This window comes from Synchiropus splendidus, chromosome 6 (assembly GCF_027744825.2).
Source record: "Synchiropus splendidus isolate RoL2022-P1 chromosome 6, RoL_Sspl_1.0, whole genome shotgun sequence".
In the NCBI taxonomy this organism is placed as follows: Eukaryota; Metazoa; Chordata; class Actinopteri; order Syngnathiformes; family Callionymidae; genus Synchiropus; species Synchiropus splendidus.
Genome location: NC_071339.1, coordinates 115,448 through 130,347, shown reverse-complemented (window position 1 = coordinate 130,347; position 14,900 = coordinate 115,448). Strand labels below are relative to the sequence as shown.

Here is a 14,900-nt window from a genome sequence, read left to right as displayed (position 1 = left end):
CTCGTAGACGACGATGACGTATTCAGATTTAAGAATCATCATGATCGTCACTGCAATATGAAACAAATGTGATGGGAAATATAATGACAAAGACTATTTAAAGGTGGACTATGGAAGCCCATTTCCGCCAGGTAAAAAAAACTGGGAGAAAAAAAAAAAAGTTTGGTGATTTATTTATTTTGCTTGACGATTTTTTCCTCCCACATTGCAAGAATGGGTTTCAAGTGGCGATTAAAAAAATAAATAAAAGATTGCGTTTAGGTACTGTGGGGAAAAACGTACTCCCTATTAGTGAAACGTTCATTACTGTCACTTGTATATTGATATTAATGTAAAATTACTCCAAACGTGTGTATGTCGATTTCACCTGAAATCCAGTGAATTGCAAACAGAAAACAAGAACAACCCTATCAACGAACACAGCAACTGAATGCAACTGTAAGGAGTTATATTTGTTGTTTGTCTCTGTCGCTACGCGCGGGTCCGTTTTATTTTGGAGGGGTAACGGAAATGTGGAACGGTTGATTGGTGTTGACAATAAAGGAGCGGCAACGTTCGGGGCCGCTGTTCAATGAAACAATCTAGTTCTTGAGTCCTCAATTCCTCTTCTGCAGAACAGCTCGGCTACATTGGTGGCAGCGGTGGGATCACCGTGCGGGTGAGAATTCGTCGCTTAAGCTGCAGTGTGGAAGTTAGAGTTAGCACCTGCTAACCGCTGTAGGTAGTGTGAAGTTTTCAGACAGCACGTGGAAGAAAAATACCGCGTGTAGCCAGGTCGTTAGTTGTTCGAGAGCTTGGACCTGAGGAAGATGTGGGAACAAGTGGACGACTCAACAGACACCAAGTTCGAACGCCGTGACCGTTACTACTCAGGCAACGTTCGCATCGAACTACCCCCGCCCTTCGCCGGAGACGAGGAGCAGGGCTTCCCATGCTGGGTCCGACAGTATGAGGTGGCCGTGAGTGCGTTGGTTGGGAATAATGACCAGGAATGTGAAGATGAACTGAGTCACATTTTGCCAACTCGACTGACGAAAGCTGCCTTCCTACTGTGGGACAGCCTACCGAGGGCAGTGCAGAGGGACTATGCGGCCGTGAAGGCGAGATTGATGGAGGCGTTTGGTCATGGCTACTTTCTGGACCGCTTCAGAACGAATCTGTCCGCCCGGATGCGTGCCCCTGGTGAGAGTTTGGACGTTTATGCTGCGGACATTAGTCGACTCGTGCATGAAGCATTCCCAAACTATGGACAGGTGGCACAGAGGGAGGAGAAGTACCGCCGGTTCTTAGCTGGACTTGACCCGGCTTTAAGAGCAAAGTGCCATGAACAGGGGGCAACAGATCTGGAAGAAGCTTTGATGATCGCGAGCAGGTGCGAGATGGCCAGGGAAGCTCTAAAGATGGATTACGGGACCCCTTATCAACGCTCCGCCCCTGTTCTGCAAGCAGCTGGTACTGTGAATTCTATTTGTACACAGTCATCATTGGATCGTTTACTGGATGAGATGAGGGAAATGAGAGTGGAGATGAAGAAAATAATGGAGGAAAATGACAGATTGAGAAGGCAGGCAAACAGGAAAGAGTGTGAGTGGTCAAACCGTGGACGAAGGTGTAGATGCACTTGTGGAGAATTGGACTGTCAGTCAACTTTGTCCGACCGGCGCTGGCGGGAAAGGAACCGGGAACCCAGTCAGGAGAGAGTGCATAATGCTGGAGACCGAGGCCGGTCCCCCAGCCGGCGCAGTCCAGAGGCGACAGGTGGAAACACTCCGAGACGGGGAGGTGTGCGTTTTCTTTCTCCCAGGAGAGGGGAAGCGGGCAATCAGTCGGGAAATGCTCAGTAGCTGATGTTGTGGGCCAGACACCAGCTACGGTCACCAGGGGCCCTGAGTTACATGGAGACCTGCATCAACTCTCCAGGGAGCAACACTGCTGCACGTCATATATTAGGGGCAGCGTTGAGGGCACTGAAGTGAACATTTTGGTTGACTCTGGGTCCACTGAGTCGTTCATTAGTGCAGATTTTCGCATGTCAGTTCCTTCTTTGCGCAAACGACCCCTACAGACTGCTGTTGTGGTGGCTCATGCTGTGAATGGACAGATGCTGGACACATTAGGCTCAATAACTGTGACTCTGCGCATTGGTGAGCACTCTTGGCAACAAAGGTTTTACGTGCTAAGAGAGTCATCCCAATCTGCAATACTTGGACTGGACTTCCTTATTTTGAATCACGCTCTTTTGGATTATACCCATCAAAGACTACAGTTATGGGATGTGGTCGTCCCCCTTATGCAGGACAAGGACTTGATCCCTTTATGTTGCAATGTCTCCGTATCATCGGACGTGACTTTGCCTCCCCTCAGTGAGACACTCCTGCCAGTAAGTGTTTCTGCTGCTGTGGGTAGAGATAAGAACATGGACTTTGTGGGGTATCTATCCCCTAACTTACCTTCTACATGTGAATGTGTTGTGGCTCATACCGTTACTCACGTAAAAGATGGAGTCACCACTGCAAGAATCTTGAATCCAACAGATCAAGACATGGTGTTGAAGAAAGGCATGCACCTTGGTGAGTTTTTTTCAAGGAACGAGACCGAAGTGCTGTCACTTCCACAACCTCTTTGTGTGGCTGAAGCAGTGATGCCAAATAAAGACCGTATTATGGAGTCATTACGGGAATCTCCAGCTGAGGGGCATCAGAAGATCCAGTTGATGGAATTACTTGAAGAGTTCCAGGACATCTTTAATGTATCGAAAGCTGTGGCAGGTAAATGTTCACTGGTAAAACACCATATTAGAACTGGTAATCATGCCCCACTTCGGCAACAAGCTTACAGAACTTCACCGGAGAAGAGAAAGGAGATTGACAACCAGGTGGCGACCCTTTTGTCTCAGGGGGTTATTGAGGAGAGCTGCAGTCCGTGGGCCTCACCTGTAGTGTTGGTGAAGAAAAAGAATGGCGACTGGAGGTTTTGTATTGATTATCGTCGCCTGAACAGTATCACCATAAGAGACTCTCATCCTCTTCCCAGGGTGGATGATACACTGGATGCATTGGCTGGCGCTTGCTGGTTCAGCACATTGGACTTTGCAAATGGTTACTGGCAAGTTGAGGTGGCGGAAGAAGACAGAGAAAAGACAGCATTTTCCACCGGCAGGGGCCTCTATCAATGGCGCTCGATGCCTATGGGCTTGACCAACGCTCCTGCTACGTTTCAACGCATGATGGAGTTGGTGTTGAGAGGGTTGCCATGGCAGGTGTGTATGGTTTACCTGGATGATGTGCTGGTGTACAGTCCTACCTTCGAGCATCACCTGTTGACTCTGCGTGAGGTATTGTCCCGGATTCAAAAGGCAGGACTGAAGCTGAATCCTAGCAAGTGTCATTTTGCACAAAACCATGTGGTGTTCCTAGGACATGTGGTATCGAATCAGGGGCTCCAGCCTGATCCCCGTAATGTTGAAAAGGTCTGTTCATGGCCCACACCCCAAAATCCTACAGAAGTCAGGGCTTTTGTCGGATTATGTTCATATTATAGACGTTTTGTGAAAGACTTTGCTTTGCATGCAGCTCCACTTCATAAACTGACTTGCAAAGACACACCCTTCAACTGGACTCCCGAATGTGATGCTGCTTTTCAATATCTCAGAAAAGTGTTGACGTCTCCGCCTGTGGTATTGATGCCTGACTTTACACTTCCTTTCAAGGTGTACACTGATGCGTCTTTGATGGCTGTGGGGGCAGTACTAGCTCAGGATCATGAGGGGTTAGAAGGAGTGGTTGCTTATGCTAGTCAAGCACTAACCTCCACTGAGAAACGCTGGTCTACATTTGATAGGGAGTTGTGGGCGATTGTGTGGGCGGTGCGTCAGTTTAGACATTACTTGGGGTCGGCAGAATTCACAATCTTCACTGACCACAGACCGCTATTGAACCTTCGTACTATGGCCATTGATAAAGATCCGTCTGGAAAGAGGGCTAGGTGGATTCTGGAGCTAGATCCATTTAACTGGGTCCTCAAATACAAAAAAGGAGAGTTGAATATTAATGCAGATGCTCTGTCGAGACGCCCTCAAGTCAGGTCGTGTGTGGTTGAGGGTGGTTTCTCACCGCAAGTCTCATCAGGGGTGAATTGTGTCATGACTCAACCGGATGAGGAATCTTCTCCTGTTGATGCGGCATTATTGGAACCTTCAGCGGATGCTTCGCTAAATGCAGAGCTGAATGCTGATGAACTAACAGACGTGCCAAGTTCTTTCCAACAAGAACTTTCTATTGACAGAGATATTCTGATTCAGCGCCAACAGTCTGATCCAGATATCCGAGTCGTTGTGAAATGGATTTCTGAGAATGTGTCCCGGCCTACGAGGTTTCAGATGAGGGGCAGTTCACGATGGTTGCGTAAGTTGTGGACAGAGTTTTCACGCTTGTCACTCCAGGATGGTCTGCTCTGCCGGTCTTTGACATCTTCACTCACTGGCGAGGCTCTCTGCCAAGTAGTGATTCCCTCCTCAATGGTGGAGGAGGTATTAAAGCAACTACATGGTGGTCCATTAGCAGCACATTTTGGGGCTGACAGAGTTTGGGAGAAAGCAAGAGTCTCCTGCTATTGGCCTTACATGTTTAAGGACATTCGTCAGTGGTGCGAACAATGTGTTCCCTGTCAGACTCGCAAAACTCCTACACCGAAGCATCGTGCGCCCATGGGGGGTGTACAAACAGGACGGCCTTTTCAGAGGGTGGCGATGGACATTCTTGAATTACCTGTAACTTCAAAGGGCAATAGATATGTGCTGGTGGTGGAAGATTATTTCACTAAATATGTCAATCTATATGCTCTGGCTAATCAAACGTCTCAGACTGTTGCTGGCTGCTTATTCGAGGATTATGTTCTGGCACATGGGGTTCCAGAAGTTCTGCATAGTGATCAAGGTAGACAGTTTGAATCAGAGGTTGTCCAAAAACTGTGCATGCTTTTGGGTATCAAGAAGACACGCACCTGCCCTTATAATCCGAAATCGGATGGCATGGTTGAACGTTTTAACAGGACTCTCATCAACCAACTGGCCAGAGCATTGCTTGACTGTGGTGGTGAATGGGATGACTTCGTGAAACATGTGGCGTTTGCGTACAACACTTCAGTCCATGCATCAACACGCTTCACTCCTTTTTACCTGACACACGGAAGGGAGGCTAGAACACCCATGGATATGCTCGTGCCAATTGGTCGACAACATCAGGGGCTGACGCACCCTGACTTTGTCACCTCATTAGCATTGAAACTTGACACTGCGTTCAAGGTGGCCCGGCTAAACAATATGGTCGCCCATGAGGAACAGAAACTGTATTATGACTCAACAGTTAGACATCATTCATATGCTGTTGGGGATTTGGTGTGGTTGAACAATCCGACAGAGGGTCGTTTGAAACTTGCTGCACATTGGAAAGGTCCATATCGTGTCATGTCTGTGTGTGAAACGCAGGGAGAAACAGGATTGACCTATCAAATCGGTGCTGCATTCGAGCTGGACGGTCGTACTCAAGTTGTTCATTATGATCGTCTAAAACCATATACATTGCCTGTTCCTGTTGAAAACCCCATTGTTTTTTTGCCTTCACAGCAAAACGAGCAGGCTGAGTGCATTGAAAATGTTGGGATGGAGAGTGATAACCCCATTCCGGAGAATGCCACAAGGGGGCCTCCTCAGGCTGTGACTCGTGCAGGGAGACGAGTTAGGGTCCCATCCCACTTTGATAACTTTGTTATGTCTTAATGGTGTTCTGTTAATGTTCTGTTAAGATAGAGTTATGCTTCATGTCAAACCTGTCAGACATATATCATTCCTTGGTGTGTTTTAAATCTGTCATATATCAGCTAATCTGGTATATAGGGACAGGTGGGAGTAGTAGTTCCTAATACCAAGGTTCTAAGTGATTGTGTGCATATGTGTATATATATATTCATTGTATTTCTGTGGGCACAGTGTTTGGAATGGTATTGCCTTTTCATGCGGTGAAACGGGGACGTTTCTTTCTCGAAGGGGGGGAGAACTGTAAGGAGTTATATTTGTTGTTTGTCTCTGTCGCTACGCGCGGGTCCGTTTTATTTTGGAGGGGTAACGGAAATGTGGAACGGTTGATTGGTGTTGACAATAAAGGAGCGGCAACGTTCGGGGCCGCTGTTCAATGAAACAATCTAGTTCTTGAGTCCTCAATTCCTCTTCTGCAGAACAGCTCGGCTACACAACTTTTGTGTGAATGCGGATCGGGCGCATGAAAAAAAAGGTTTGTTCAGTTGCTGTGGGGAAAACGCACTGCTCATTAATGAATCGTTCATCGCTGTTACTTATATATTGTCAATGGTGTCAAAGCGCTCGACGCTTCTATGTGATTTGTAAACTATGGGAAATGATATCGATGTCGCCCGATTGCCACCAGAGAATTATACCAAAACTGCCGAAGCGAATAAAATGCTGAGTTCCTTGAAGGCACCTCGGGCGCAGAGCTTGCTGCTCACCAGGAACAGAAACAAGGTGTTTCGTTCCCCTCGACATGTTAACACGAAGCCTTTTTATTCCCCTTAGTTATCCAATTCAATTGAAGCACTCTGTATCACCGGAACTGTTGACAACAGTTGTGCATCTGCGATGCGTTCACGGAAATGTGCATTTCTTTTCGTTGATAGGCTTGTTCTTGTTTTCTGGTTGCACTTCACTGGATTTCAGGTGAAATCGACATACACACACATGTTTGGAGTAATCTGAAATTAATATCAATACACAAGTGACAGTAATGAATGTTTTACTAATAGGGAGTACGTTTTTCCCCACAGTACCTAAACGCAATCTTTTTTTTAAATTTTTTTATCGCCACTTGAAACCCATTCTTGCAATGTGGGAGGAAAAAAAATCACCATGCAAAAAGAAAAGAAAAATCACCTAGCAAAAATAAATAAATAATAATAATTCACTAAGCAAAAAAAATAGATAAATAAATAAATAATAAAAAACTTTTTTTTTTTAACCTGGCGGAAATGGGCTTCCGTAGAAATGGGCTTCCATAAGTGGACAGAATCCAGGGGAGGCTGGAAATATGAAATATTGAAAAGGAGACATGATGAAGACAACAAATAAATTATGTCTCAGGAATGATCAAGGTCATAAAAGGAACAGGGAACTATATGGACATGTATAAGGACACCATATTCCAAATTTCAAAATAATTTGCGCCAAGAACATCAAAATGTTGGGGTGAAAGGAGAGTCTCCATTTAAAGTAAACATAAGGTTTGTGATTATGCCATGAGAAAAGTAGACATCTTTTGGACAAAAATGCAAATACACATCAATAATTCACGTATTTACTATATGCATTTACCACCTGATGTTATTGTCCTGACATGAAGTGATAGGTCCGCTCTGAAAATGTGTGCAGCAGCATTTCAGAACTCTTATTCACCTACTCCACAAACATTTATGAGGGAAGGTTTACGACACTCCGTTTGAGACGACAAGTGGTCTACGAATGAAAAAATAGTATGAATTTTTAAAAATGACAGGCTTGTCTGGGTTTTCCTACGTGTGCCAGAACCCAAGTCATTTTGACACTTCATTTACTATTACGTTACAGAAGTGAAGGCACTTCAGCACTTCAGAGTGGCATATCTATGATGCTAGTCGGCCATTTAGTGGCAAGCAAGGAGCAGTTAAGACTTCCAGCAGATGCACTGTTATTGCTGTTTCCATGGTTACGACTAGTGTGACAGTCACCCATTCAACCAGGTTTATATATAGTAGTTTCTTGAGACACTTTCCGTAGCTCAACTTCATCAGTTTTAAGCGGATTCTGGCTGAATTTTGAACTACGTGGCAGGTTCATTTTGTATATACATGTGGCATTGTGTCATTTGTCAGTGTTTCTTGTACCTTGTCCATGTGCCAGAATATGTCCAGAGCACTTGAAAGAAAACCGCAGCTCTGAGCACCATTGCTCTCCCTGCGGTATTGACAGTTGAGTTTCCAATGAAATCAAACATGCAGCGTACCTCGTCCTCGGCCAACCCACACACAGTGACTCACACCCGCCCTCTGTCAGCTCGACACAGACGAGCACATTTGTTTTTTCCATTTGAAAATTAGCGCTCATCCCTCATTCTTCAGCGGAGTGTAAGGAAATATATTTTCTTTGATATCTGATGCTCCTCAGCTCGTTGTAAAAGGCACACTCAAACACAATAGTAAAAATCTTTAATGTTACAATATGTTTTCAGTCAGAAATAATCTGCTCACAAACACGTCCTTTTTGCAGTAAGAGAACAAGACGTGAAGATCCCTGACTTGGAACACATGACTCGCTCCTTTTTCTTAATTGAGTACGTCCCTCTTTTACTGAGCGAGTGGACGTTGTCAGAGCATACATTTTGTGTTTCATAGAAGAAGAGCAGTCGCACAGGCACAAACTCAACAAGTGATTTGATTGATTTACTTTCCCCCGAACAAGAGATCATTATTGGAATTGGCTGGCGTTTTCAACACAGACAGAAGTCGCCAGTCACAATGCTATGTGTAGAATGTTTTTGAAGACTCTTTTGAAGTTCCTATTGCACAGCGGGTATATGAAGGGGTTGAGGGTGGAGTTGATGTACCCGAGCCAGATAGTGAACATGTGGAGGTCACGGTGCACACACTTTGGGCAGACTGCCATGACCATGAAGGCGATGAAGTAGGGGATCCAGCACAGCAAGAAAGCAGCAATGATGAAGCCCAACTGTTTGGCAGCCTTGTGCTCCTTGTGGATTCTCAGACTTTGGATCCGCAGACGTGACTGTTGGACGAACGTTTGCCACGTCAGCCTCAGAGTCACCTTGTTGGCTGTGTCCTGCTCTGTTTCCTCTGGCCTGTCAAAGTTGTCCGGCAGCACAGATGGGTACGTCTGCATGTCAGATATTTGAGTGACGTCACAAACATCTCCCGTTGTTTTGTCGCGTAAACACTGCTGAGGTTTATTTTTACCAGCATCTTCTGCACCGGCTTCTTGATGCTCCTGTGGTTGAACTTCAGCATCTCGCCTTGCTCCCACAGAGAATTTCTTCAGTTCACTTTTCTTTTTTTCAACATCGTGAAGGAAATCTGCCGGGTCTAGAGTGTTCTGGTCGAGCAGATGCTCCAGTGGGAGCTGACAGCTCTGTCTGGGTGAGTGGGACGCATTTCTATCATCTGCCATTTCTTCCCTTTTGTTTTCCCCAAAGGAATCACTGGGGTGTATGATTCTCTCTCTGTCCCGAAGATGTTGCCTCACTGCCAAATAGATGTAGGAATAGAACCACAACATTAAAATTGAAGGAACATAGAAATTGAATACTGCTGTTGTGACTTTAAACCAAGTGACAAAGCGGAAGTCTGTGTCACACTGGTTTTCCTCTTCTGGCTTGAGGTCCACATGAGTGAAGGACCGCCACCCAAGAATAGGAACGATCCACATCATAGAAAGCAGCCATGCTCCAGATATCATGGCACTGGCCTTTCGACGTGTTCGATGTTTCAGATACTTCAGCGGCTGTTTGACGGAGCGATACCGGTCCAGACACAGAATGAAGAGGCTAAAAATGGAGGCGGTGCTTGCCACGTAGTCCATAATGAGCCAAAACTGGCAGACAGCCCTTCCCAGCGTCCATTGGTCGTCTAATAGATACACCAGGTTGAGAGGCATCACAGTCGAACCCACCATCAAGTCAGCCAGAGACAGGCTGACGATGTACAGGTTCCCCACTGTGTGCAGGCTTCTCTCCTTCTTAACAGCATAAAGCACCAGCAGGTTCATGAGGACAGTGAGGATGGAGAGGAACCCCAGTGAGACGCCTATCAGGGATCGGTGAACGTGCTGATATGGAGACACGGTGGGGGTGAGCCTCGCTGAACCGTTACTGCAATGACCACTACAGCTGTGATTGTCAAGATGTGGAAGGCCTGTGGGGCTTGACGCATCCAGTTCCATCATGATAGGTGAGATGACGGTCACCTTTTGATCAACAGAAGGTTGATTCATTGTTGAAGAGAACCGAACTTCATCAGGCTTCTTCGCTTTGGTTGAAACACTTCATCAGTAGACACACTCCAACACAGGGTTAGGGCAAGGTCCACACCTAAAAAAACAAAGCAGACAAGTGAGACCCAAAAGTTCTGCCTGAGTCAGATGTCTATTATTCTTTATTTGAAATGCTGCGCAGGGACACAGCTCAGTCTCTAGAGACCCACCTGCCACGTCTCACATCAAATGACAAGTTTTTCAGTCCTGTCCTTTGAACAGAATAGTTGCTGCATTCAGCAAGTTTTTTTTGTTATTACTTTTTGCCACCTTGAAGAGGAATATATAAACGTGTCGACTTCCAAGAAGTGGAAAGTTTTTAGCAAACAATAGCAGGAGTTGTACTTGTTGAAGTATGGATTTATCACAGCTGTCACTCCCAGATGGGACCGTGTTGTTGCAGAGAAACAAGCGCCGGGCTCCTGTTGATTTAAAATGTTCACTTTTGTGGTGAATGTAAATGATTTAATGGCTGATGTTTTCACATCACGTACACAGAAGGTCTCATCATTTTGATTGTCAATCCATGTGATCGGTGTCAGTGGTCGGTATCGGTGATCTGCACTCTGGCTGATCTGTATCTGTGACCGGCAGCAAAATCCCTGATCGCAGCATCCCTCCCCCAGAGGACTGTTTAAAAATCAGGAGTCCCAACTGTGAAAACAGGTTGAAGGCACCCGCCCTCAAATGAGCCCCTAACATCACTGATCTGATGCTTAACTTCTTCAGAATTTCTTTTTTGAGGTTGAAATGTTGCCTTCATCTTCAACAGCGGTGGCTCCAAAACCATCACAACATTATTATTGGAACAACGTATGAACTGTGTTTCCAACTATTGTAAACTGTAAAAACAGTGGAGAGGTTTATTTTTAAAGCTGGGTTTCAGGCTTTTAGCTAGGGGGGCGTCTGGGCGTCCCGTGGACGTCCTGAACTGCAGAACCTGAAAAACTGGACGCCCACTTCTCTTTCAGACGGACGTCCTACATGTTGAATCAGTGCCTGTGTAACGCCTCAATCACGGTATCATCATACTTCCGCTCTCAGTTGGCTGTTTGACGCTGATTACAAGAGGTAAAGTCATGTAAGTTCAAAACTTTAAACAAAACAATCTGAAGGTCCTTCAATCGGCATGAACTCGGGGGGTGGGGGTGGGGGGTTTATGCAGCGTTTGCCGAACAACGTATAAACAACCTGTGCATATTTTACAGAGAAATATTTGCTGTCCTTTTTCATGTATTGGCTATAAAACATTTTCCAAATCAAATCGCTGCGTGAAAAATGAAAAAGACAAGACAGACAAACCTGAGCTTCTTCCTGAAGGAAAAACAGGTCAGAATTGTTTTCTTGTTTGAATGTTTAAATGTGTGAAAGTTCAGAAAACCATCACGGACTCACAGCTGATACAATTCGGTGCTTCTCGTGCATAACTATACGAAAGATGATGAACAAGACTGTTGAGGACATGGCATGTAGTAAGGGAAATAATCCTTATTTGAATCTGAAGGAGAGAGTCCCATCCCTTCGTCAGATCAGGAGAGCGAGGAAGAGGCTCCATCATCACCAAAGAAGAGGAAGAAGTGGACTCGCTGATTTTGACTTTGCAGTTGCTCCAGAAATATCACTCCAGACCGTGAGGTGTTTGTGCATTATGAATTTGTTATTGTGACAACATTTATGATATTTGATGAAAAATGTTTGGTTTTATAAAGTTACATTTGTACAAATCTATGTTTACAACGTCTTTTTTGTTTTACACAGCAAGTTATGTTCGTAGACAACATCCGTCCTGCGGCGTCGTGGAGGGGAACGGGCCGGGGGTGGAGTTATGGGCTGGGGGCGGGGCATGTGGGTGTGGCTATCAACACTCGAAAAAATTCGAGCTAAAACCCTAGTACCGTTCCCCAAAAACTGTAAAACTAGAACTCAATACATACCAAATCAGCACGAATCTAGGGAATTTGTTTATCCTTTTTGTTGAGCAGCTCCAAACTTTGGGATGTTTTTCAAACAGGCATTCAGGGTTTCCACTTCAACACTGCCACAGAACAATAAAAGCTGCCATGCCTTCAGAATTATGCTCTGCAAATGTAAATGATATTGTATGAATGGCTCATACATAAACATGACCTCTGTATCGCTGCGCATTTAAAAAATTGTCCAACTGGAGGCACAGAAAAATGTGGTGTTGATCATCATGTCTGCAACACACCACACACACAAAGAATCAAAACCAGCAACCACTGAGAAGCCAGAAGGAGACCAGTGTTTCTCAAAAATCCTGGCAGAAACCCTGGAAATGATGAACCAGACTGGACGTCTGCGGTGCGAACTTGACAAATCCGTCATCTTGCATCAGCACTGACACATTGCTGTGGTCCACTTTTCATTCAATGCTGTGAAAATAAAGCCTTCAGAAAAAAGGTAGTTGATTTTTCGACGGTGAAGATTGTATAAGAATGATCAGGTATGACGGTGCGCCTCTTATGTAGCAGCAGTCCTTCCACAATGCAAACCCTTGCTTTAAGGTAAAGAGAGAACGTCCTGGCCATTCCCCTTGATCACCGTCTGAGAACCGCGGCATCAGACCACAAAGTGCTACACCTCATTTTCAGCTGCAAGTGACTGAATCGAAGGTGTTTTGGGCTGAGGAATCTAACAACACAACTATGTATGGATCGATCGTGTTTATGAGAAGCAGGATCAGCAGAAATGTCAAAGGCCCACGACCACCGTGAGCAATACAGTCTCGCCACACAGCACTTCAGTCCACTGCACTTGACAAGCACTTCAACAAAACACAGAGTAAGTCAAGCTGTTTCAGGTTGTATGCTACAGCTCTCCCGACTCAAAGATGGCCTTCTCACAGAGTGCCACTGCTATGCTTCACTTCCACGCTCCTCGGTTCGGCGATCTCCAGAAAGTGTTCCCTGCTGCACAGGGCAAGGTAGAGTTGTTCCTCCACCTGACTTTCCTGTGATGATTCCAACTCTTCTTCCCACAGTCTCTAACCTCTCGGGTATTTAGGCACAGCATTTAGTTTTGAGCAAACCTGCTGGAGTATATTTACTTTAAGTAATACCATGTGTGAAAAACACCACCACAAAAGTGAACATTTTAAATCAACAGGAGCGCGGCGCTTGTTTCTCTGCAACAACACGGTCCCATCTGGGAGTGACAGCTGTGATAAATCCATACTTCAACAAGTACAACTCCTGCTATTGTTTGCTAAAAACTTTCCACTTCTTGGAAGTCGTATGCTCTTCTCCTGTCTCTTCACTGAGCCTTTTCCCTTTGGCAAAGAAAAGTTTCCCATTCATTTTTCAGAGAGAATCTGGTCATTTTTCAAAATAAAAGATCTGTCAGATGCAGAAATACTTTATTATTTCTTGGCCGGCCCAGTAGCAATGGATACATGGACCTGTACCGGTCCACGGCCCGCGGGTCGGGGACCACTGATCAATGTCATGATTGGACCCGGCTGCACTGAAGAGTGCTGTCATGACTGACATACATCCGCCAGTAGCACCTGACACTTCTCAAGGTTTTGTAGTGTTTGTATTCATTTACCACTCGCAGTACTTCTATCACAACAACAGGACTGACTGAAGTGTGGGCCACCTGAAATCCAGCTCCCACCTCAGGAGTCCACCTCAGAGCCTTTGCCACACGAATAACAACATCAGCACATCCGCAGTTCCTCTAGTGAACACAGAGAAAGCACCGCATCCCACGCGACACAGCTCTTCATCCAGACACTTTCCCTCCTGTGATGGGAAAACGCGCTCCGGTGTCCTCATGTGACCTGGAGCGGATTTGTGGCTGTCCAGCGACGCCACTGCTGACATGCCAGAAAACGGTCGAGATGCTGACCTGCATGCTTCAGTTGTGGCAGAAACGCTTCGCGATCTCTTCCAGTCTTACCTGCACCAGGAGAGAGCCGCGGCGGCAGACGTCTGTGTAACTGGAGCGCGCGTCCCGCCGTTCACGGCTGCGTCTCCCTCCGTCGCGCACTTCTCGGCCGATTCAAGTCGCTTCCCACACAGGTGACCTCTGGATGATTCACCAAAGTGGTGATTCACTGCACACGCACACGCACGCACAGAGAGCGGACGTCACAAACAGACACAAGTGCGACCAAAGTCTGTGTTCCACAGACGACTCGGCGCGCTGATCGCTCCTCTGCAGGCGGCACGGGATCCGCCTCAAGACGGTGCGACAGTGCAAAGGTGGCTCGATCAGATCAGATCAGACGGAAGTCAGCCACTTGATAAGCCTGCCCTCGTTCCTCATAACTTCGTGAATCTTCGTCAATGTCTTCAACGCGCGTCCATTTCTTAAAGGGACCCGGTGACGTGGCTGTCCCTCAGAAATCCAACCCCACACGCTGATATGGTGACTACAGTGACAAAATGAAAAGTGCTTGTTCCTAGGGTCCCAGGCAAACCACGTGATGCCACGTCCCCTGTGCGCCAATATCCAATGACCCTCTTTCTTATTCGGTCAGTTGGCTTCATGGACAACTGTGAGGCCCTGGAGAACTCAAGCTCCAGGCCTGCGGCCGGATCACCAGACCAAACTAGTGGCACGCTGAGACCAGGCGCCTCCATCCCTCACAGTTCGGCCACATCTTTCTTCAGGATATTATTGACCTTTTTAGGTGGAGTTTGACTTTGCTGACCGCTGGGGAACATGCAGCATCTCCACTGCTGAAAATCTGTCAAACCTTCATTCATTAATAGAAAAGGAAAACTCGCTCTCCCAAGCACAATAGACTAAATTTAACATTTTTTTGTCATCGATGACATTGCAAAAATCA

The 14,900-nt window shown here is 46.1% G+C and overlaps 1 protein-coding gene across 1 annotated transcript; it reads right to left on the bottom strand.

Moving 5' to 3' along the window:
* Nucleotides 1-8,335: 8,335 nt before the first annotated feature.
* hrh1 (histamine receptor H1) lies at nt 8,336-14,100 on the bottom strand. Its single transcript, XM_053868796.1, has 2 exons — nt 14,006-14,100; nt 8,336-10,142 (listed from the first exon to the last, which is right to left on the bottom strand). Exon 2 carries the CDS (start codon nt 10,043-10,045, stop codon nt 8,552-8,554), a length of 1,494 nt encoding a protein of 497 aa, XP_053724771.1. The 5' UTR covers nt 10,046-10,142; nt 14,006-14,100; the 3' UTR covers nt 8,336-8,551.
* Between the last annotated feature and the right edge of the window lie 800 nt (nt 14,101-14,900).